At 40.5% G+C, this 25962-nt stretch overlaps 1 protein-coding gene across 2 annotated transcripts in view; it reads right to left on the reverse strand.

The window, feature by feature from the left end:
- Window positions 1-321: 321 nt before the first annotated feature.
- Window positions 322-25962, reverse strand: part of hspa12a (heat shock protein family A (Hsp70) member 12A) — a 78788-nt gene continuing 53147 nt past the window's right edge. The window contains exons 7-12 of one of the 2 annotated variants that reach the window (XM_084735544.1): window positions 19230-19401; window positions 11336-11422; window positions 8589-8693; window positions 8245-8503; window positions 5695-5798; window positions 322-3107 (exon numbers count right to left, since the gene is read on the reverse strand). In XM_084735544.1, coding sequence (XP_084591670.1) covers window positions 2476-3107; window positions 5695-5798; window positions 8245-8503; window positions 8589-8693; window positions 11336-11422; window positions 19230-19401 — 1359 coding nt within the window. In that variant the 3' untranslated portion in view covers window positions 322-2475. The remainder of the gene's footprint in view (window positions 3108-5694; window positions 5799-8244; window positions 8504-8588; window positions 8694-11335; window positions 11423-19229; window positions 19402-25962) is intronic. The other variant, XM_084735545.1, reaches the window with a different exon arrangement.

The raw sequence follows: 25962 nt of genomic DNA on the forward strand, positions 1-25962 counted from the left end.
TCAGTATTTCTTTACTTGGACCGTAGGTGGGATGGAAAAGGGGACGGGACACATTCAGATACTGCTACTGGTTCAGTACTAACTAACAGTAGACACGTTGACTGAAATGATTTTTTTAAGGACGGAGGTATTCAAGTTTCTTTTGTGACTGCAAAAGAAAAAAAAACAGTAAGAGGCGACACATCCGATCTCTCACTCTCAATGAAGACAGCGATCAAAGCTGCCTCGGCCTCTCGTGCCATGGCTGGTGAGAAAACAATGTTGAGAGATGTCCATGTGAAAGCACACACACACACACACACACACACACACACACACACACACACACACTTGGCTCTAAAGCTGCTGAAACAACGCTAAAAATCTGTACAATATTTAAATACTGTATTTACAGAAATAAACACTTCATTGTTTGTCACACCTGGATTCAAAGGATTCAAGTGGGCAGGCGGCATTTTGTCCACATGTAATAATCAGAAGCATAAACAAATAAAGGCAACAATTAAGCGCATTTGATGGCTGTACTTGCTTCTCAGATTTAACCTGCAGCACGTTTCACATTCCTGGATACTGAACTGGATGCTCGTAGTGGTTTTGCTGGATGTGGCCTGTTAATTAAAGATCAGATGCGCTTGGCATCAGTGCTGCTGAGTCTCCAAGGCATCCCATCAGCTTTTAGACTGACTTCCTATCGTCCACATGGGGTTGGATATCAACACATTTATGAGCTTCAATGCTTGGACTGAAAATGGACTTGTGGTCAAATGGTCATTTGGTAATCTGTATCAATACTTAAGTAAGGTAAGTGAGGATGCCTATATTTGTAAGGTTGCTTCTTCTACTGTCTGTCAGCAAGGGAAGCTATTTATGTGGTAAGCTGATAATAATTTTGCAGAAATGCAATGTCTTCAAATCCCTGTCCCATCCTCATCCACAGCTCATGTGTTTTAAAAAGTCCTTTCAGTTCAGATACCAGCAAACTGTTATGAACAAGTTCAAAAAAAGTTTCTGTGCAGAACTGTAAAACCTAATTAGCCATGTATATTAATGCTCAATATCAGTATTTTTCTATTAACAATATTAATGACTATGTGTAATGTCTGTAGAGAAAAAGTCAGAGAGGTGTCCCTCACTGCAGTTTCCCTCAGCTCTGTAAGAGTTTTAGCATCTTTTAGCTCACTGTTTTGGTTTGACTGCCTGTAAGCTTCAGTTTCAGTCCACTGAGCTAATCAGCCTGGGTTCCAGAGAAAACGCTCTGATACACCCACTGTTCACTACCTGTCAGGTACCATGCCACAGACAGATGCAGTTAGAGACTAGCTGGTGGACACAGTGGAGCATTTAGCAGCATAAGAAACAGATATCTCCTTCATGAGCTGCTGGAGTCCAACAATAGAGCTAAAAGAAGAATAATAGCCGCCAAATGAATGCTAATGTTGCTCCAGGTCTCCTGGATGTCAGTTTGCTAACATGTTTACCATACTGATTTTATAAGATACTACTATTTGGATGTTGTTTACAGCTTGTTTTGCTGCCCCCACATAGCCAAAAATGCCCCACAGTAAACTCTTGGCCCCATCTTCCTCCATAGCCGATATGTTTTACACAGCTGTAGGGAGCTTGAAAGGCTAATAGTTACTTATTATGAGGAAGCTAAAAGTGGAAGCTAATGATATGTAACTGTAGCCTATCTGGCCCTTTATCCTTAGGATCTGGCAAACTCTCGTAGGCGTTTTCACTGTCCCAACAGCAGAAAATCAATCTAAAATAAAATGGTATGCTTTGGAAAATGTCTGGCAGCAGGGTGACATATTAACAGTTTTTATTAGCTATGTTTGCAGGTCTGAATCGTGCAAAACCACTAGTACGGCCCTCAGAACTATAGTAAGGTGAAGCTGATGTAAGTTTTAAACATGAACAGTATTAGCAGTACACTGATGACATGGTGTTATGACCTTTTTTATAGTTCTATCACACAGGATGTTTTGTAGTGCACAGATATACAATAATCTGCTGTAATGTGACAGAGAGTGAAGCCTGTAAGGATGCATCTGATGGAGGCTGAGAGGTGATCAAACATCAACAGTCAATATGCCTTTAACTTTCCTGTCAGGAGCTCTTAAACCTGCCTCAACAAAACTGGAGCCTCAGCATGGGGTGAACTGTACGGGTCTGTTATGAATGTGTGAACACTACAGAGCTCCTCATCAAGCTACAGGGACGGAGTGAAGTGATGCACCTGAAACACACTGAACTCATCCACACTGGTCCTAACATGGATTCTACAGTTGAATGTCAGGCTGGGTCTGATTCAAACTGTCTACCACCCACGCTTCAACTGACTGATTCATTAACCACTTTCCAGTAAATATCTCCAGTTGTGTGTGTGTGTGTGTGTGTGTGTGTGTGTGTGTGTAAGCTGTATGTTTTCACTGATTCCACATATTCTGTAACATTAGCTCTGTGGTTCCCTTCTTAATGGCTGAGGAAGTCAATGCTAGCTTTGACGGTGCGTCCAGTGGACACATCCACCGCCATGGCTCGAATCTCTGTGTCACCGAACTGCATGAGCGTCTGGATCTCGCGGCGTGGCGCCGTGCTTTCCGTTCCACTCACATCCAGGCGAAGTGTCCCACACTTCCTGACGCCGGGCTCGCTGATGAAGCCCGCGCTCTCCTTCTCCGAGCAGTAGACGTGGATGACGATGACCTGCTGAGAGGGCTTGGCCGGCGTGTAGCTCCGCTTCACCATCTCACCCAGCGCCACGGACTGGTCGGCAGCAATGAAGGTGTCAAAGACGTCTGTGCACCAGCGCGTGCCGTCCTTCACCAGCAGCTTCTCTGGCGGGTGCTTGCCCTCCACGTAGCGGTTGAGGACACCCACACCGTATGTGAGAGGCGAGCGGCGGACCTTGATGACGCTTGGATCCAGGCCGAACAGCACAGCGCCTTTCAAGATGGTGAGGCCCACATCATGGGGGATGATGATGCGGCTGCGGCCCTGCAGCATGTTCTGGACAGCCTGCTGCAGCAGAGGAGACTCAGCAAAACCTCCCACTAAGAAGAGGAACTTAATGTCGCTCACCTCCGGCTTCTCAAACAGCTCGACTGGAGGAGACAAACAAACACAATGTCAGTGAAGAGAAGTACAGACACTATCATGTAACTATGTATATGTTTGTGTTGTTCATAGCTGCTCATAGTTAATGCTGGATGTTGACACTGCATGCCTTTAAATTAGTAAATTCTCTGAAGTAGATCTCAATTTAAAAATTATGTCCTCAACAGATTTTTAAAAGAGCAAAAACAGCTGCACTGGTCTCTGTGGGGTGACAGATGTGACGGCCGTCCACACCAAGAATGATAACTTTAACAATAACTTTGTACAACTTAGCTATTAAATATTAATAATCAATGTGTAACTTGTGAAAAAATCTGATGTTTTCAACACATTTTTATTCAGTGGGCCTATAGATTATGAAGCCTGTTGCAGGTGTTAAAGTAACATTTATAGAATAATAATAAACTTTAATTAAACAGTTCAGGAACTGGGACTCAAACACTGCATTTGCAGGAATATTGTTAATGCATTTTAAAAAGAATAAGTTAATGAGGTAGTGTGATATTTTTGTGTACATGCCTTGTGCTTTCCTCATGTGCACATGTAGGTGATGTGATGCACACAACAGAACAAAAGGTTAAATGTTAATCTAACATGCCAGAACTGAAGCCCCCTCTCTTAATTTTTTGCTGGATCCTGACAGAACAGAATCAGGGAACTCCCAGACCAGGATCAGCACAAATTTATGTGGATCCAGTATCTCCTTTGTCACAATCAAAATCTTCAAATAAGTTTGTGTAATATTTAATGTTATCTGATAATTACAGCAAACCCTATATTGAAGTAAACAGGTGTTTGTGCTGTAAAATTGGTGAAATAACTGGCTTAAAAGTTTAAATCAGCTGTATTAGACAACTATAACTGAGCACATGATCAAATGTTAGACTGACTTTATGAAGAGTTTCAATCAGGTTGAATTTAAGAATATTCTGCAGCTGTCAGTCCACATGAGCGCTCCCTCTCTCTCTCTTTGATTGTCTGTCTGCTGCGTTCACAGACCCCTCACAAAAACCTGCAAAAACTTTAGTGATTATTCTTAAAAACTTCAAAGAACAGACTTTGTCAGCTGTGAACAATCTGTATTTCCTCACAGAGTGGTGAAGTGTCATTCCTGTACAACCCACAATGCAACACCAAAGTCTTACTTGGGTAGGTGCTTGTGTTGGTGCAGTGCTGTCCATACTAAACCCATAGTCAGACAGAATATGTTCAGTTTCTGTGGTTATAAATAGAACTTTCGGCCCAAATTCAATTTCCCCCCATTGTGTGCAATCCAAAGACTCCTTGATGGTCTACAATACAGGGGTTGTTGAAGACTGTACAGAGTACTGGGGGGAATAAATGTTGTCCCCACCAGGGATAAAAAATAGCACAGGAAGAAATCCCCCCTCAGCAAACTGCACCCTGCTTATAATGTAATATTAGGCTGCAAATTACACAAACGCCATTTTAGCTGAGACAGACTGCCAAATACACAGCATTTTGACTCAGACAAAGAGGACTCTGGCTTTAATTTCAAGACTAGGTCACCGCCAGAACTGCAGGGATATCACTACATTGCCTGTGAATTGAAGAATTTCACGAATCCCTCTGATTTGTTTTCCCTGCAAAAGTTAAAGACAGCTCATCAATATCTGTTTTCCCAAGCTGGAGACACAGCTGGAGCTTTGTTGTTCTAGCTGTTCTAGTTATCATTCTTGGTGTGGACGACCCGTCTGTTGAACCTCCAACATCACAGCTGGGTGTGGTCAAGTGTTGGTTGTTGCCCTTATGACCACGCCCAGCTGTGATGTAAGTAGTTACTATGGTACTGTGCTATATTCATGTCCAAAAAAGCTTGTTGTCACCACCACTTGGCGGGGCATAATTCCAACTGCAGAGTTTTCTGACAATACAGTAAAAGTGGGATGATCAGACAGATTTCACTGAGGTTGTTGAGTACAACCTTGTTATGACTGACCATAATGATTGGAAAAATTATTACAGCTTCTTAAAAATGTTACCAAAATACTTTAGAATATATCTTTAGAGTACTTTAAACAGAGCCTGCTTTTTCTTACTTTATTATACTTATGGTCTGCCACAACAGAAAGGTGCAGGGAGTTGCATGGCATAATTTCTAGACAAGATTAAAAATATGGTGCATTTTATGTAACTGCACTCATGTCACTGTCCTTAAAGGGAAGCCAAACAAGTTACAAACATCTTTTACAACCTGAGCAGAGCAATCCGTGCTGAAGTAATGTGACCTACATTCCTCTGGTTAGGGAAGCTTTGAATAATGTAGATCTGATGTTTTATGGAGAGACCAACACACTACTTTAGAAACTAAAAAAACATTCCTCAGTTACTTGGCCCAGCCAAGCCTGCTGGTGTCTACCATCACTTGTGACCGCCATGTTATGAGAAGAACATATGGTACACAGGTTGATATGTAGTTTTCTATTGGTTACTTATGAATGAAAACACAGTTACTTGCTATATCTTAAGACTTGTTTGACCACAGAGGTGAGGGATGTGTGTCTTTGTGTGTTTATGTGTTGAAGACGTATTGAAGTTATCAGTGTAGCTTACTGAGATGTTGGATGATGTGGTCTATGGTGGGCTTGAAGAGAGAATTCATAGCATCTGGACTCATCCTCAGCATCCCCTGAGACGACCATTTAACAAAATCCACACTGGAGGAGAGGAGAGGAGAGGAGAGGAGAGGAGAGGAGAGGAGAGGAGAGGAGAGGAGAGGAGAGGAGAGGAGAGGAGAATACATTTAATATACATTATAAAATAGCAATAGATGACAATATGGTGAGGGTTTGCCAATCATATGTAAAATAAAAACCAAATTATAAGAACATAATGTTCTGTGGTGTGTGCCACCACTTTTCTCAACTAGCCAAGAAGAAAAACTACATCACCATTTAACTGAAAAACAGAAGTGTCACAGTCAATAAATGAGTTAAGTTGTGTTCAATATTTTGTTAATTTGCCTTTTCTTGCACAAAAATGTACTTGGCCACAAAAATAAGCCCTTTAAGCCCATGGGGCCACTGCTTAAAGATATTAACATCCCCAGCTTTGCACAGGCAGACTACAGATTTATGATTGGACACTACCAATTTAGGAATCGTTGCAGCCTGGACGGACCAATCAGCATGTGAGGAGTGCGGACATTTAAATGCACTCAGAAAGTGATTTTGACAGACATATGAAGAGAGGTGTGTATGTAACCAGCAGCAGAGACAGTGAGAGCCTGGGCTGTGTATGGACCACTGACTGGCATTGATTTTTGTGTAGGCTCTTTCCCTCAGTCCTGTCTCTTGAGACCTACGAGCATGTCTCAGTGTGCCTGCTGCCGTCTGTCTGTCCAATCATAAATCCTGGAAGAATCCATACCATCCATCTGCTTTGATCCCATGTGTGTGATTCATGTACAGTATGTGCACATGTAAGTGTGTGATAGTGTTCACATTGGCCCCTCCCAGGGCTTTCAGCACCATCAGACAGATGGGAGTGTTTCCAGTCAGGCGTCAGAGGAGCCCGGGGGCCACTGAGGGCTTCAGTTTCAGCCATATAAATATGTTTTAATGTCCCTGACTGTGGGGTTATGAAAATCCACACAGACATGAGGCAGAGCCATTAAAATCTAGACTCCATGTTGGTCCCACAAGTCAGATGTTAGAGGATCTAATGGCTGGAAGTGAAAAGTTATATCACCATTAATATCTTCTCTGTCAGCACTAACACTGAGGTCCATACTGCGTCCTTTATTCAAGGCAGGAGGTTAAGAAATAAACCCATGTTTTATAGTCACTGATGGTGGGCGTTGCTTTTTAAAGTGACAGTTCACCCCAAAATCAAAAGTACATATTTTTCCTTTGACCTGTAGTGCTATTTAACCATCTGTACTGTTTTGGTGTGTCTTCTCTCCAGTGTAACTAGAAGTTCACAAAAAATACATTTAAAAAACTCAACAGCAATGTCTCTTTTAAGAAGAATCCATCTGATAGAGAGAAACTGTAGAGACTGTTTTCTGAGTTTCAAATGTATTTTCTGTGCTTTGAGAATCACAAGCTGAGTGCCATTTAGTTCCATTATATTGGACACAAGGCCAATATCTCCCAAACTCTGCAACTCACACCAAAACTATCTAAACTCATAAACAACACTACAGGCCAGGGGAAAATATGCATGTTTTTCTTTAAAATGTTACTTTAAATTAATCTCTCCACCAATTCTGTCTTTGAACAGAATGTGAAGTCTTTTTTTTATTTTATTTTAATGTGAAACAAGTGCACTGACTTACTTACTTAGTAAAGTAGTGCAAACATCCCTTTTCCAAAAATACAGTGTGTATTTTGTGTTTGTTTACTGTATTTGTGGCCACACTTAACACCCAGCCTCTGAAATAAAGGGTCCATAAAACTAGTGGAAGTGCAACTGTATTCACTGACAGTAATTAGATGAAACTTTATAGAACATGTCAGATACTTAATCTGTACTGTGAATAACAGTAAATGTTTTGCATGTTATTTGAAGAACATTTTCTATAGGCAACAATCAAGTGAGAATCTTGCTTAATCTGAACCTGAAACGGTTTAGGCAGAGTGAGAGGGATGTACTGAAACGAAAAAAAACACAATTTTTCTTTGTTGATTGTGTTGATTTCAACTTTGGACAGAGCCAAGCTAGCTGTCTCCCCTTGCACCTAGTCTTTATGCTAAGCTAGGCTAACCACCTGCTGACTCTAGTTTGTTAACAGCTACAAAAATATACAAGAAACAGGTCACCTTGAAAGAGAAAATTCATCCCTTTCCATGTGGATGTCCTAGCTATAGGCTGGGTTGGTGATGACACGCAAACATGCCGTGGGCATTAGAAGCTTGCCTTGCAATGCATCCTGGTACATGTAGGCACTGCCAACACAAGAGAACTCAGCGTTCTTGATCAATATTGCAGCACTGAGGAATTTATTGCTTCATTTGACTTAATTTAACATCTTCACTGACTGGATGTCCACATGAAACAGCTAACTAAATAAATCAAATATACGAGAAACATATTATTTTTATATCTTGCGAGTCCTCTTTGAGATCCAGACAAAGAGCTGAATGTTGTGTTTATACTCACTTGCTCTTGCGCAGGGCGTGTTCCACACTGTGACCCCTGAACTTCTTGTAGTAGTCGATGAAGGAGAAGGGCAGGTTGATATTGAGTGGGTTGGTTCTGTCAGGGGCTGCTGCCCTTTTCCGAGACTCAAACGCAATCATCAGGTCCACCCAGGCGGCCGGCCTCTTGATCTTAAACTGGTCAATGAAATCCTGGCCGAAGATCTTACACAGCAGCTTCTCAAACTCATAGTCAATTCCAAGAGAGCCATAGGGACCACCTGGGAACACAGGGGGGCATTATTGTGAATCAGATTAAAATCACAGAGAATAAACAGAACGGAGAAATGTTATATGTCCTTTTACCAGAGGCCTTGTAGAGCTCCTTCAGATGTCCCTCTGGAAGACGGATCTGATGGACAGTCAGGTCCACTGTTCCTCCACCACAGTCCACCACCACGTAGCGGTCACCTGCAGAGAGAGCACACACAAATGGAACATGCAGACGTGCCGCTGCTGCCTCTTCACCACGACTCTGCTGATTTTAGAAACATTCTCGAAGGAAGCTTGACTCCTTGTGAGTCTTCAGCATCTTGATGCAGAGAGTCAGAGAGTCCTGCTGACCTACATCTCTGCAGCTGTGGTGTCAGCAGCACAGTGGAAAGGTGATGAAAGAAGAGTGGGAGTCAGGATCAGCTTTGGCAAAGACAAGATGGTGGACGGCGGCTGACAGATGATTCACACATGAAACACATTCAGCGTCACATCTGAAGCATTTCTTTAGAACTCCATGTTGCAGGAGGTGTGCGTGTGTGTGTGTGTGTGTGTGGGTGTGCAACTGAATGTGGGTCTGCTGTATTAATGGCTACCCATTCTATTTGCGTTTTACTCGAATAAAATCTCTCTGAGTTAGTCATTCAAAATCCAAATGTCACAAACCATGTTGGTTCACACTGTGTATTTATTTCTGTATTCATTCTTAGTGCAACTTGAGTTTGGCCATAATTTCTATGAGTTATGATAACACTGTGCTCACTGAGTTAATTACTGAGATGTGAAAGTATGATGACATCACTTCAGTGAAGTCAAACAGGGCATCAAAGAAGCAATGAGACAATCAGACCGGCAGTAAACAGACTAACAGTTGAATCACATCACTGCAGTGTTGCTAATAATCCTCCATCATACAGGAGTGTGAACATCAGTCTGTAGACTGTGTTGGATGTTTACAACAGACAGTTTGTGTGGAATTTTTACTGTTTAGCCACATTCTCTCCTCTGAGTATGTCTGATCTAAGCTTGGAGGTTGTTTACAACCTGATTATCAGTTTCTTCACCTGTCTGACCTATTTTTAGCAATGTTGCTGTGTTCCCAGAAATTACGTAAGTGAGGACAATGTTATTATAACGGACAGAAGCAGCGGCAAGCTCTTAGGAAAACAGAACCCAAGTTATAATGAACTGTAGTTTTCCTTCTCAACTAAACTTAAAGGGGCAGTTTGGATTATTTGAAGTGTGGCTGTATGAGGTACTTATCCATAGCCAGTGTATTAGCTACAGTAGATGTAGGTCGATGAGCCCCCAGTTTGGAGAATCCAAACTCCACAGGCAAAAACAGTAACTTTACCATACCTTGGTCTATCACTGCCTCAATTTATTTGTGTTATTGCGTGACTTCAATGAATACAAGTGAACCATTTAAAACAGAAGTCACACAATGACATGAACAAGCTAACAAATGGAGGCAGTTGTAGACCAGAGTGCTGTACAATGAAGTGAGATTAATGTGTGCAAGGCATGTTGAATCTAAAATCAGAGTTTTCAGTGTCATGAAGGTGTCTCTCTTTTAACCTGGCTAGATCGCCATGGCAACTGATGCTGAACTCATAACCTGGTCCAGAGTTTCAGATGAAATCAGCTGTAAAAAGCCTGACTCTTTAGCTAAGTCTTTTCCTGATGATGTTCTTAATGAGTGATATAGATTCTCTGCTGAGGAAAGACATTATAGATACAAACATGCTGAGCTGTCAGTGATGTCACCAAAAGAACCTGTGTGATGTAATTACAGCAACACAAACTCTTGCAAACTGGCAAAACTGTGTATTGCCAAAGGAACTCGGTGATATTTTCCAGGTTGCTTCAGGTGATATTAACACTTTAAATTTTACACAGTGGATCATCCATACACTAAAAGAATAATGAAGCAGCTCCACATGCTTTGAATTATATTTTTAAGTTCAATTCTGATGTGCTGTCAAGTCCATTTTGCACTGCTGATACTGCAGCTCAGAGCACTCATTAGAAAATTGATTAATCTATCCTATTTATCACAGAAAATGGCACGCAAGTTGATAACCACTGTTGTGATACCTGTTACCTCTGACCTCTTACCTCTTTAGGTTTTTGTCAAGCCAGTTCATACAAAGAAAGCCTGATTGTGTTGAGCTTGCTTTGTGGTAGAGCCCTCAACAACACCTGTGTTCTGCATGATAAAATGACTGTTTTCACCAGTGGTGTTTGGATGAGCGAGAGACTGATATTTAGCTAATATAATGGCAGTTTCCAGTCAGAAAAGTTTGTCTGACACCAAGGTAAAGTGGTAAAAGTACATTGTTTAGCTTCCTACACTGGTTCTCCTGCTGTTTCTCCAAACTGGGGTCATGTTGACCTCCATCTACTGAAGGTAATACACTGACTGTGGAGAAGAACCTCATATAACCACACTTCTGATAATCCAAACTGAAGTTGAAGGTAAAGCAGAGACATGCATGGCCTCATGCTGAATTTTAGCTAAAAGAAACTGTTTGGTACAACTTAATGATTATCAAGCAATAAAATAAGGCATGAATAATATGTTGAACAAAAGACAAAATATAATAATACATGTTATTTTTTTTTAGAAATTATAACATCTGATGCCTTTCTGTAAGTATAGCATTTTCTACTAGATTGTTACAGTGTCCCAGTAACCCAGCATGCTCTGTCTAACAATATCTAAAGTTAGGACCTAATATGACAGGTTGGCAGCACAGGAAACAGCAAGAGCGTTTACCGTAGCGGAATAGTGAAAGGCAATAAGATAAGAGATGAGTAAAAGAAGAGAAAGACTCTACCTTCTTCCAGCTCCGACCAAAGCTCCCCTATGACATTTTCCACCAAAAAGGTGCGGCTCTGCCGGTTGCGCCGAACATGCTCCTTGGCTGGTTGTTAACAGAGAGAGAATGTTCTGGTGAGAGTGATGAAGGCGTGAAGCTCTGCTGTGTGAAGCTGTGCGGTTCATATACAGTACAGTGGTGTGTGTGAGGCAAGCGGCAGGCTGAAGTGCACGTGTCCACACAATGAGCAAGTCTGACTCCTGTAGAATGATTCAATCTGCAATGTGTATGTTCAAGAGCAGCTGGATTTAAATGAGAAATGAATAGATCAGGTTAACACATATATGAGTATATACCAGTATGGGACTATCTGTCACAACAGGGTGACCAATCACATTGCTCACACTGAGAACATGCAGTGAAAGTGACGTGCTTAGAACATCAGGACTCCTGACAGGTGCTGCCACTATAAACATTCATCAAGAACCTTGTGTTTTATCAAATATTACTTTGACCTTCTAAGTCTGACTGCATGAATATGATTTCCTAAAGAAAACTATGGAAAGAAAGCAACATGACAAGAAAATCCACCTGGCAGGTTCATAATTCTACATTCATGCTCTGTGAATGGGAAGGAAAATACAAACAATTTAAGTCTGATGAGAAAAACCATCAGTTTAACAAGTAAAGGTGGTTTTGATTACAAGAACATTTTCCCAAACTTTTACTTAACAACCACAGTCTGATACTCCAGGCTGTTTAACCTGTAGCACAGTGAGGTCATGTGACCCGAGGCTGACTGGCTAACAGCAGGAAAAGCAGGCAGAAGTTAATGTCAGAGGGACATTTCCTCCTACACAGAGGAAACAATACAGAGAAGGAAGGAGAACTCTTATTAGCTCTGCAGAGGTCATGAGAGAGGTCTGCAGTTAACATTACATCAGCCTAACATTCCAATAACATCAAATAAATGCACAACAGTTACCTAAGAATGACCTTCAATAAAACAGTTATTAAATTATAAAGTGTATAATGTCTCCATATCCCTAAAAAGTACAAAGTAATATTATCAGGACATTACTGTCTAATGGGACACATTAAATGACAGTTGTAACATTTTCAGTGAAACATATTAGTTAGATGTGGTTTCAGTGTGAACGCCCATTAAGGGGAAGTCAAAAGGAACAATCAGCAGAAAGTTCAGAGTTCCATCTGAAAAAACTCTGCTGATATATGATCAAATATAGTCTTTGGGATGTCAGTCATTTTTCCACTGTTTGATACAGCTTGGCTTGACTCTACTGGCTCTTGTCTGGTTTCCACTGTGTATAGTGTCTGGTATTGTACTTTTTTTGGTACCATCTTGGATGAGGTTCCAGCTGAACTGAAATGCTAGAAACGGTGACGTGAAAGCTTTGCAGACTACTGATTGGTCAGAGTAGTGTAGTGTGAGTGTGGCTGAATGAGCAGCAGAGAGTGACAGTGAATATAGTTCAAGCAGGTGAAAGTTGTCAGTCTGGCAGTAAATGTACAGCGCAGGTTACAGTTTGTCAGTGAATAGAGGCTGCAGCTTCTTAGACCAAAGTAAAGCCTCCATGTGTTGTTTCCCCACCGCTGGAAAAGCGTTACTATGACAATCAGCTCTACCTATGTTGAGACAGGGGATTATCTAGCCTGGCATCACATTGCCAAGGGGCTTTATCAACAGGTACAGACCAAAATGTCTCTGTCAGTTGAGTAGCCCTACAACCAATCAGAGCAACATCAATATCATATGATGTTATGAGTGACATGCAAGATGGGACGCTGAAAAAACATGGCAACCTGGTCACAAATGTTCTCCAATTACAGCTAAACAGTAGACACAACTGTGTTTCTGAAAACATTCATGGAGAGAAATAGGCATTGCCTAGTCTGACAGTTTGATCTGAGTTTCGTGAGCCTGGCATTGCACTTAAAGTGTGTGACCTTTCAAATCTAGATGCTCTTCTGTCATTGAATCAGTCCCGCCCGTATAGCTGTGATTGGTCCAGAGAGATCCAGGAGGGGTGGATATCTGTTTGAGCAGGAGAGTGACCAGACTATCTTTCATTTTGGGAAAGTCAAAAGTAAACAACAGAGGTAGTTTCAAAGTTTGTGTTTCTGACAACATCTGAAAAAACTCTTGATAAAATGATACATTATTAAAAAAGGACTAAATATGGTAAATATGCTCTTATTTGTTTTTCTAGGATAGTACCTGCCTGGTACTTACTTGGTATCACCTCAGTTGAAGTTTCCAGTTAGCTAAGCCGATACTAAAAGGCTGTGTGAAAATACTGCACACTAGTGATTGATCAGTGTCACCTCACATAGTGAGTATGTGGTAGAGTCAGTGAGAACGAGAGAGAAACAACAGCTTGCAGTTTCCTCTGGTTCCCTGGCAAGTTACTATCTACAGGGGAAAACAAAGTCAAGAAAAGTACCTGGTACCAAAAGCGAGTCCAGTCGAGTTGTACCATGTAGTGGAAACATGCCATGTTACTCACATTTTTGTTAACTGTAGTAATTTAACTTACAGCACAAACTGCTGGAATAACATATAGCATTCTTTCCCCATTTTGGGCCCAGACATCCCAGTCATGCTGCCTAATGTTTAAATAAGAAAATAGCTAAAATAGAATTTTTGAGAGGAAAATAGCTTGACCTTCATAAGACTGGACAATGACAAAACTTGGCACTTAACTCACTGTACATGTAGCAAAGGCAGCAGGCCTTCAGGTGATGCTTGGTAAATAAGTCAGATATCAAAGTTTGAGTGGGACCACTGTGATGTTCTCTCTGTGTACCTGCCAATCAGCACCATCTGAGGTGCCAAGCAATCAGGGAGTGTTGACAGGGGCAAGACGGATTACCCAAACATAACACTGTATGGCTTAAAACTAGTCTTACGCCAAAATGACACTTAAGGCATCCGCCACTATGTACCTGTGCATGTGTGGAACACATCCTCCAAGTGGACCCCAGAAAGTAGTGCAAATAGAACTACTATGCAGCTGATAATCATTCAAGTAAAATCAAAGTAGATGTCCAAGCTTGATGGGACAGAGGACATGCACAGCTGGATTTGTGAGATCACAAGATCATGGGAGAATTCATCTCATCAGTCTTCAAATGATCCAGTTTGCCTGCACAAAAAGTAGTGCAGTCTCTCAGCATCCTAACAGGGACTACTGGCAGCTACAGATGTGATTTTGACATCAGTGAGAAGCGTCCATGGAAGCTACTTGTCTCAAATAAACAATGGCGGCTCCCGAAGAAGTTAGCATATACTGTCTGGAGAGTATTTCTTAATTGACAGAAGAGCAAAGAATGGAACTGAAGGCTTCTCTCCATTAAAAGATGTTTTCACTCTTCTCCCAACTGACTTTGGCAAGAGGTTGATTTACCAACTGGCTCCATGGGTTGATCTGATTGGTTGAAGTCAGCCCATGTTAGAAGTGACAGGCAGATTGTTCATCCAATCACTTGCCAAGTGTTTTTTGAAAATGCCTGCCTTTTTCCAAACAGTTTCTAAGGACGACTTCCCACATGGTTCTGTGTATCTTCTTCTGTGTAGAATCATCTGGCATATAAAGGTTAGTCACACCATGTTTACCACATTTAGAGCCCAAAAGTTTTAATGTCTACAGATAGAAATGTGTCACCAAACATTTGGGGTATTACTTCTCTTAGGCAGCTGTATAGGACACCATGGGAGTGAAGAAGTCAAAGATTAGCTTTCATGGAACACTTTGTGACCAAAAACTCTTCTTCTATGCTTTGTCTCTCCTCAAAAATGGGAAGTGACTTTGGTCGCTGTAACAGAGAATATGTCCCACAAGATTAAGACCCATTTGCTGTTTTACAGAAATAATTAAATTCCAACATCTCTGTCTGTTTTACAGACTGCTCTCACGCTTTACTCCATGCCTCAAGCTATGTACTGTATCTTCCAATTAGCGTGCAGTTAAAACAGCTCATTACAACTCTGCAAGATAAACTAATAATATGGCATATGGTTTAAAAAGACCCTGTAGCTGTAACTGGATGTGGAGCAGGAAGAGGAAGTATTTGCTTTCATCTTATGTATTTAAACAAAACCAGGTCAATAGCAAACTGTACGTGTGTAAATTTTGGCCTGATGGCTGAGCTACAAGACAAGTCAAAGGATTCATCCTCTGGGGACACTGGGACAAGATGTTATGTCAATCTGATCTGTAGTTGTTGAGAAATGTAGCTCTAGACCAAAATGCAGCTCCAATCTAAAAGCCAATCCGTCTTTTTACAGCAGAATATATTATGTTGATTACTATACTCTAACTTTGATCTATAAAAAGTATTAACTGTAAATGAATTAATTGATAAAGCACAGAAAAGTTGTTGAATACGGTTCTGTGGACAACAAAGAGACAACAGAGCAAACCACAGTTACAAAGCCTTACTGATGAAGACATCAACAAAGCAAATCAATCGAAGGACAAAGAGATGTGAAGATGTCCACTGTAGATGACGCATGATTTTTTCTAGCTCTGAGCTAAAACAATTTGGTCTGATGACCTCAGAGACCACGAAGAAATGTGGAGGTGCAGGAGGTCGGAGCTGTAACAAGGACCCTGTAAACATCCTATAACATGTCTGATCTGTGACACACTTGGAGCCAGTAGAAGGGACGCCAGGGAAGAGAAAAAAAAGGCTCTGTATTAGCCCAGGGACCCAGGAGCTTTGGTTCCTCTGATCCTACAATTCCTAACTTCAAATTTTGTTCTTCAGCCTTAGTTCCTGGTGCCAAAAAGGCCCTGGAACTATTGAGGTGGAGCTGCAGTAATGAACAACAGATGGGTCAAAGAGAAACCTTGTAGCTGTAAAGCTTAACTCACACAACCACTGTCTCAGTATGAGAGATGGACATTTGTCATTCAGTCATTGTCAGCTGATATTGTTCTTCATCTTTTTTCTTGTAAAATGACATTTCTTGTGTTGTTTCTTCACATTGCTGAGATGCTGCTGGCTTCCTGACTTATCATTTGGTTTGGGCGACTGGCCGACTATATCCTCTATTGACGATCAATATGAATCCATCGCTGGCTGGCTTTTTTTTTTTTTTGGCTGATTTTTGGGACAATATTTGTCATTTTATGTAGCTAATGTAATGGTCTGCATAGTGACAGCTCTGTGCTGAGCTCTCATCCAGCGGCGTAGGACACACCCACTCAAGTGGACAATGAGTACACTGAGCTGGGTGAGGAGTGAGAGTTTAAAAAGGAAAATAAGTGTGAGAATATTTAATTTCTTGATAATTTGTGACTTCATTTTGTTTATTGGACATAGTGAACATATGTAGCGTATGTGATGTGGTGAATTCGCCACTTGTGCACATCTCCCAATTGAACCTTGAAATGACAGGAGGAGGTTGGAGGAAGGTACGAAGATATCACCAATCACCCATGGATGGGCTGACGATGGTTGATTGGAAAATTTTAACATATCCCAACCCTAATTATCATCATTCATTTTTTACTCATTACTAATCTGACTAATCTAACATAATCTTCATGCTCTTCAGATGTGATGGAAATGAAAAGAGGGATGTGCAAATTTGAGTTCCTGATTAAGTTCCTGGGGCTCCATAGTGCCTGGCAGTATTTGGTCAAAAAGGGGACATACTGTATTTCTGATACTAATTCAAAGCCTTGCAGAATGCTGTTCCTAATGCAAAGACAGGGCCATGAAAGAGCAGGAAGAGTCTGATGCCGCATGATGTTCAGTACAGTCTATTAATTATTAAAGACATGCATTTAGACCTGAATTGTACAGTCTACAATAAAAGCCTGCTTTATAGAATTGTTCCTCCTCGACCTGCTTTATGATAAAGAGATATACAGCATCACAAAGACTACATTTAACTTTGTGCTGTGTTCTGAAGTCCCTATTTATCACATGACGGACTAAATCAATAGAAGATCTAACACTGCAGTATTTTGGGTCACTAAATAAATAAAAGGCATGTTGATTTAAACCTGATCCAGCTCATATATACAGCATTAATACTGGGGAGGGTCAGAGGACAATGTTCACTGGCCAGATGTTCTCCACACAAGATTAAGGAATCTTCATTAATATGTTTAGATTATGGATGATAACAATTAAGAATTTGATCAAATCAAAAATTTTAATTGATAAACTATCAAATAAAGATCTGAAATATAACAGATTATTTTTATGAGCGTGTTCCACATGTTATTCGATATTCAAGTATATGTGTTTAATATGTAGGTCTTCATGTCTTTATATGTTTCATAGGCTGTGTAATGCTGTCAGTCAATATGGAAAATGTTGCTGTGGAAGCTTTGATTGAGGAGAAAAAATTGTATTGTTTGGTATATGCAAAAATTGTATTTTTTTTAAATAACGATTAATTGATTGTTAATATTACCAATGATCAACTGAGGAAAGTGCTTACAATTTGCAACCCTAGTCTACATGTAAACGTGTTAATACATGTCAGTGACAGTCACATGGAGGTGCTTTTCCTTGGAAATACTTTCAAGCTCTTTAAACACGAACAAACACAATCATGTCTGAACAGAAAAGAAAGAACAAACAAACAGAAACATTAAAAGAGGCGAGCTTTCTTTTTTCATGACTGTGAGGTGACCAGTTGCATGCATGCAAGCGAATGATATATCATGGTTGTCTTTACAGACAAGAAAAGAGCTTTTTGTTTGTTTGTTTGTTTTTTTGACGGTGGTGATAAACAAAATGTTCGAAAAAAGGAAGGGGAGGTGGGTGTTTGCTGTTGCTGCTTCACATGCTGGTAAATAACATCTGTCAGCTCAGGTTTATCTTGAAAGAGAACGAGAGAATAATGACAGTTTCTGTGTCAACCATTACATAAGACTGATATACTAAGTTTCTCCTGTTAGTACACATCATTATGGTGTAATTAGAGGTCAGCACAACTGTCAAATAGTTAATTTTAACTGTAACTGATCATTTTATGACTTTCTTAAGAAGTATTACCATCAAACAAATGCAAACTGTGTGATTTTCACCAGTTAATTACACTAATAACGGGACACTACTGTACTGTCAAAGTTCTTTAGGTTAGTAGTTGTTGGTTAGTAGAGTCATAATAAGTGATGGTCCAATAAAGGCAAAAGCATTCAAATCATAATAGTAATGATAAAACCATGGTTAACTGATAATACATGCATAATAAAAGATTACTTAATCATTATAAACTTTGGTCATACTTTAGATCCAGTACCCCAAAATGCCTAATTAACTGTTGATAAGTGCACAATAAAGTATTACTAAGCCTTAACAAGCATTTCTTATAAGTGCTAATAAATGTCTTATAATCTAACAATAAACATGTTTATTGTGGTATTATTAACACTTATATAGTCTTATCAACACATATTAATGTTAATAAGCATCTTATAAGGCCATATTACCTATTAACTAACACTTAATACTCAACACTTGTTACCTTTTTATTATTGAACTTGTCCTTATAAATGGAGACATGATTTTTGAAAAGGAGAATCTTGGCAAAGAAGCAAAAGCATGTTGAGGTGAATTTGTGATGAAACAAATCAAAGTAATGTGTGTTTGGAGCCTCATGCATTTCTTGTGTGAAGTGAAGAAGAAAGCTTGTTTACCATGACCAGGAGAAACTATGGAAGAGAACATTCAACAGGAGGATGAACAGCATGTTACAATGTCAACACTACTGCTGCTCTTTAAAGAGAAACTAAATGCACACGCATTCATAAAGCTCTTGTCAACAGCACAGGGCTGGACATGATTAATGATCACTGCAGCGTGGAGGCATGAAGGCATCATGATGGAATCAGATCCACCTGATGTCAGCGTTGATGGGACGTACCTTGGGTCATTCCGCTGCCCACGTTGTCGTTGGGGCTGAAGCCGTTCTGGGTGGTCTGGGTGCCCAGGTCCACCATCTGGTGGAGGCGGAGCTTGCGGCAGTAGATTGACGCCGCCTCGGGTTCTAAGGCGATGATCAGCTGCTCTGGATTTTCACGGGACACCAGGGCAGACTACACAGAGACACAACGCAGACAGAGAAAAGACTTTTAACTTCAAACATCAACTTTTGCACAATGGTGATGTGCTTAAAATATCCACAATACTGCAGTCTGTATCTGATGTTCTATAGGCTTTGTTTTGCACTTCTGCACACAGGCTGTGTGAAGAAAGTTGCTTTTGTTCTTCTTTCCCTGTCTTTACTCAAAGCAGCTGATCACTTCCAAAATGTTGTTGCATATGAAAAGTGATCCAGTGTGACAATACTGGTATTGAAGTAGATGACCTGAGACATCCATTGTTACCAACAGTGTTCACTTGTCAGGAAGAAGGGGGCTAAATAACCCTCCAAAGTCTGGCTAAATTTTGGTGAGGGACAAACTAGCACCATCATTTTCAAAGAGGTCCACTGATGTCTCACTTCAATATATCTGCCCTTGGGTACCCAAGAATCTCAGCTTCACACACATGGCCATTTTTTGAGCAAAAACCATGCAGCTTTTTGCATGCAGAACAAATGTGTTATATTTGCATGTTCAAAAATGGTGTATTTCAATATTCCTGCATAGTGTGGGATGTGTTCAGGCACAGTACTGAGCGTAGGTCACCCATGTTTTGGCAGTGCTCAGAGCCCAACACAAAACAACTGTAGTTAAATGTGTAAAAGCCTGTGTTAGAGCTGGGTATGATACCAGCACCACTATAAGTCCCCTTGTTGAAGAATTTCAGTGTCCTTCACTTATGGCACACTAACTATGCAGATTCTGGGAGTCTGAGGCTACAGATATCTTAGGCCTCAGATAAAGTCTTAACAGCTTTTGTGACAATGACATTGTTGCTTATGTAATGTAGCACCGTCCTGTCAGGTTTCCTGGGGCCAGTATTTCAAAACTTTTTATCCAGATTTTGTAATCCCTTTTTTGCTATCTGAGATCAAACTAATCATGTAGGTTTTGTCCTGGTTTTTCAAAGAATTGTCAGATAGGATCATTGTGATCCAGATACCACAAAATTAGAATCACAGAATCTAGATTTGCAGATCGGCCTCCATCTGTTGTTTGAAGCAACATTTCATTAATGCAGACATGAAAATGTCCACTATTATCATGAAGTAAATGTCTTGCTGAATAAAAAAGACACATAAAAACAGGCCTAACTGGTTTGACAGCTATTGTTTTTATTGATCAAGAGACCCTCAGAAAACAATGTTTCGCTGGAGAGTCTCGTTGGCCGTCCAGCTGGTCCAACTGGTTCCAGTTCTGCCAGTGGTTGGTCAGAGTCTCTACTTGAGGCTTCCACCACAGTGAGGAACCTTGCATCCTTTAGCGATGTTATGAAGCCTGAAGCAGGTGAGAATTGTTTTTCACATTGCACTTTTGGAGGAAGAAATGTGAAACAACAACAGCAGCTTGGAGTTTTTTGGCACTGTAATTGAAAATATTGGTTTATTGGTTAATTGTTTCATTTAGAATGGATGTTGTTTTGGCAGGATCTGTGTTACTTTAACATGCAAGAAATTAATAAAATAATAATTAAATACATCCAACGAGCCCTACATGTCTCTACATCCACCTTGAATCCATGCTGAATCCGACGGGATCAGGACCATCTTGACCTTGGAGTTTTGAAATACCTAGAAACATTATTTGATCTGGTTTCTGAGTAAGACTGGATTTCCAAATCTGTATCCCAATTTTCTAGGATCAGGATCACATCTCTTGGTTTTGAAATACCCAAATTTGAGATTTAATCGTATCTGGATGGTTCTCTAGAATAAAAGTTTTTAAATACTGTGATTGTGTATAATGTGAGAAGTACTGTGTAAATTTGAGTGTTTCTATTGTATGTTAAAGTGTTATAATCTGTACCTATGTGTACTTGAGTACCAAGATCTTCTCTGAGCACAGATATTAAACTCATATATTCAGCTAAGAACAACTGAGGCTCCTCAAGATTATTCTTTTTGTTCATCAAAGTGAAAAAACCAACCAGAAGTACAGGTTTGTTTTTTTTATTTTTTAAAGATTATTTTTTGGGCTTTTTCACCTTTATTGAGATAGGACAGTTGAAGATATGACAGCAAAGAGGGTAGAGAGAGAGAAGACGACACACAGCAAATGTGCTGCAGGTGAGAATCGAACCAGCAGCCGCTGCAGAGGACTGACAGCCTCAATACATGGTACGCATGCCTTACCAACTGAGCTATAGGGACGCCCCGTACAAGTTTATTTTTATGGAGTACTGCATTCCATACCTTTTTGTGAAGGTTCTTCTTCATGAAGTACACTTGCGCAAATTGACTGCAAGAAAAATCATATAAATAGTCCTTTTTTTCTAGATCTACTTAGCAAAGGGATTGAATGCAGGAATCATTATACTTGAGAAGGTTCAATACTACTTTTTAATTGGGTTATTTTAACCAATACCATAAAGGTAGTGAGTACTGATACGCAGTTTGTGCCTGTGTAGACAGTTGTATTGATTCAAATAGGAATGTATCTGTTCCTTCACATGCACAGACTGAAAAACAAGGTGCAAACAAGCTGTGCAACATGTTAGTAATAATTCAGGTTTGAAAGAGGAGACAGACTGATGGCTTTGACTGGAAACACATTTAATATTAACAAGAATATGTCTAATATGTTTGCATATGTTTTGTTAATTTTACACAGTTCAATTAGAACTGATATACAGCATTAAAGAAGTAATATGCAGCCATTATGTGTGCAAAAATGAGTACAGCAGTCCAAATAGTGAGTTGGAGCCACAGACTGTCTATTAAATAAGCAGTAATCTTGTTTAATATATGATCTATGGTCGAAGCAAGTTGTTTCCCCCCACCCCCTCCTACCCAGACACGGCAGAGACAGGCAGGCTGCAGGAGCTCTGCAGGAGCTCTGCAGGAGCTCTGCAGGAGCTCTGCAGGAGCGCAGGATGTACGCAACTTTGTAAATTGACGAGTCCTCGTGTGTAAGTTTATCAGCTCTTTATAACTGTCAGTTGTCTCTCAATGTAAAGTTCGGTCTGATATCTTGAAAACAAAAACCCACTGCTCTGAAATAACACTGCTGGCTCCCTGTCTCACTGCCTGCCAAACTCCAATAACACTTTGCTCAATTATAAACAGTTCTAAACATCTATGCCTTCGAAAAGATTATTTATGATTTCATGTGACTCATAAAAAGACACTGACTCATTTGGCAAAAATTCAGCATATATACATATACATGCAAATCAATTATTGCAGTATAGAATGGAAATCTCAAAGGGGGACACTGTGGCTGCAGCATTCATGTCAAATGAAGTGAGTATTTCAACATAACATGTATCCTTGATCTCTGACACACCTTGGTCATTTTATGATTTATTGCAGTAAATATATTACAGATTTCTTCTTTAATATTATCTCACTAACATGTTAATTTATTCAAGTACCCAGAAAGATTCTCTAATGGTTGCCTAGTAGTACAGTCAATAGCCAGGAATGGATCAAAGGGGTCACAGATGAATGCAAAACATTAGTTATGATATAAAGCTCCTGTAATTCATCACTCTGATAAATAACTGCTGCTGAAGAATGAGCTATGTGTCAGATCTGCTCCAACAGGAAATTAAACCCAGTATTAATCACACTCCACTAATATTAATATCAAAGGGTTATAAACTTTCTTTCTGAGTTTACTGGTCGTCTCCTTTTAAAGTCTAATGAAGTTGTTTCTGTTTAAGACAAGGAGACGAGCCAGAGAGGACATGGTGCTCTGTGTCAGGACGCATCAGAAGAAAAGAGGAGTGAGTAAAGTGTATGATGGGTTATGTCATGGCCCCAGGAGAGCTAATGGATGATGTCATCAGAGGACGAGGAGGAGCAGTGGTTACATCTCCCTCCCTCTATCCTCCATGAACAGCCAATCAGATCACATCCACACTGGCTGATGCTGAGTCACTGCCAACGCCCTCTCTACCTCTGTGTTACACTCTCTCTGTCAGCTCATCCCTCCATCCCTGCCTCCAGCACCGCTGCAGATAACAGCTACAAGCTCTCCCCCTTCTCTCTGTTTCTGCCCTCCTCTGCACTCCTCCTCCTCCTCTTCCTTCTCTTTTAACATGCACACCAGGGATGTGATCCAGACACAAGGATGATATCACTGGGGAAGACATGGAAGCTGGAGTCTGAACCAGTGTTCACAAATCTGTGTTCACTTGATTTCAGATTTTAAGACTTATTACAGTGAGAATTTGAAGGTAGTGTTTGGAAGATTAGTGTCTTTGCTTGATCAATCTCATGTCTATAATCAATATTTTTACATAACACTAACTTTCCATCTTCACTCTCTCTGATGTAGTTTTTTTCACATACAGAAGGAGTTAGGCATTGAACATAACAAGGTAAAGACAACATTTCTCAAGAACTGTCCATGAACACACTGCTCATCATCTGTCTGATCTGTTGAATCAAAAAGTGCAAAACAACTAAATTACTATTTTCCTTTTCAATGGTCATTTGTCTAATTTCAGGGTTAGGCTCCAATTTTGCCCCAAAGTGACCCTAAAAAATATTAGAGCAGTTGGAAAGTAGCTATATATAGCCATAGCATGCGCAAAAACGGTCCAAATAGTCCAAATAGTGAGTTGGAGACAGACTGTTATTAAAGAGGTTGTAATCCTGTTTGATATATGTCTGTGGTCGAAGCGAGTTGTTTCCCCCTGCCCCCTTCTCCCCACAAACAGCAGAGACAGGCAGGCTGCAGGAGCACTGCTGGAGCTCCGCAGGAGCTCTGCAGGAGTGCAGGATGCACAAAACTTTGCAAATTGACAAAACAAGTGATGATGAGTCCTCTACTGTACCGTTGTGCCTGTATCCAAACAAAAACCAAAACCTGCACTAACTGACCATATCTGACAACATGAGCTGTAGCACTGCACAGAAGTGCTGGATGGGTAAACTGCTGTTTGTCAAATAATAGCTCATGCACTGATTAAACACACAAGATCCTCTGTATGAACAGAGACAGATTTTGTCTTCGGCATCCACTCTTTATGCTAGGATAGGCTAACCTGACTCCAGCTCTGTACTTTATACAACTACATGAAAGATCAGGAAGAAGTTTAATAATCATGTTTTTGTATCAAAGAAAAGAGAAGGGAAGACATGGCCTAAGTTCACCTCAATTTATTTATTATTGTCCTTTTTAAATTTGCCCATTTCAGAATTTTTTCAGGATCAACTGTCTGGTGGGTGTTTGCATTACTGTCTGTAGTCTCTTACCCAAATATGAATGAGGTCTGGCAACAACTTCAATTCTGTGGGGTCATTTAAGTACATTTTAGATTCTCTGCCAGGCTTTACTTCAAGCCATTTGTGGCTGAGTTAATAAATAATGCATCACATCAGTGAACCTAACAGTACAGTGGGTAAATGGGAGAGACACCCAAATCCAAAGTGCACAAATGCAAAGGTAGAACTGCATGTTGGTCACTCTGACTGGCAAAAACCTTTGCTTAAGCAGCAATAGGAAACTTTATATGATGACAGCAGCACTGGTGTTTTCCACATTCATTGACATGCAATCACAAACACTTACACACACAGACCCGAGGATCAGGTTGGGACATCATCCAAATTTGCACTTTCGCACATACAGCATGTGTTTCCACATACTGGAAATAATCTGAATGTTTCAGGTGAGGGAAGGGCTGCAGGGCGTGCAGCAGGATGGTGGGGACTCATCTGTAATGATGACTGTTTTTGTCTTTATATCAATACAAACCGAGTCTCAAATTTAATAAACTGTGATGGAAGAGGAGAAGAGTGGTAGATGCAGAGATCAGCTGACTCCAGTCTGCCTGCCTGCAAGAGACACTTTGTGGTGCGCTGTGATTTGCAGGATGCCCCTAAAGCTCAGTTGGTAGAGTGTGCGCCCCATCCACTGAGACTGTCAGTCCTCTGCAGCAGCCACCAGTGATTTACATTCATTTCCTAGAGACTTACCCTAACCCTATCCAGACCCACTAATTGCCGAAACCTACCAAACCTTATGCTAACACTGCCCCCACTTGAACAAGCTGTCCCACATGAACTGGTGCTGAGTATGAAATGTCTCCCTGAAAGAAGGCTAATTCAGAAATACAAACACTCACACACACTAGGGGTGGGCAGTATATCAGCGTCATCACCGTCGATGGTGTCACATCCTGCTGCGACATGTTTTAGCATATTACACTAATGTTATATGTTATATCCAGTAAACGTATATCCAGTAACTGTTTTCCTTGCTGACACTGACTCTGGTACAACCTGCAGGCTGTGCAACAGGAAGATGTGGAAGGTAACGTTTTGAGCAAAGCATCCCATCTTCTCTGTTGTTAGCTGCGAGAACTGACACAAGACTTCATCTGCTCCCTCCATCTGAGGACGTGAAGACCCAGTGGATTAACTATCTCTTTGATGGACAACAACTGGAAAACTCTAATGGCTGCGCCAAATTAACCATCTTACTTCATACTGACTTCAAACTTCAAAGCTGTAAGTTTCACTATATTTATTTATTGCTTTACTCTTTATTTTGCAGACCAGC

The sequence above is a fragment of the Lutjanus erythropterus genome, chromosome 14, assembly GCF_056507025.1.
Source record: "Lutjanus erythropterus isolate fLutEry1 chromosome 14, fLutEry1.hap2, whole genome shotgun sequence".
Classification (NCBI taxonomy): Eukaryota; Metazoa; Chordata; class Actinopteri; order Lutjaniformes; family Lutjanidae; genus Lutjanus; species Lutjanus erythropterus.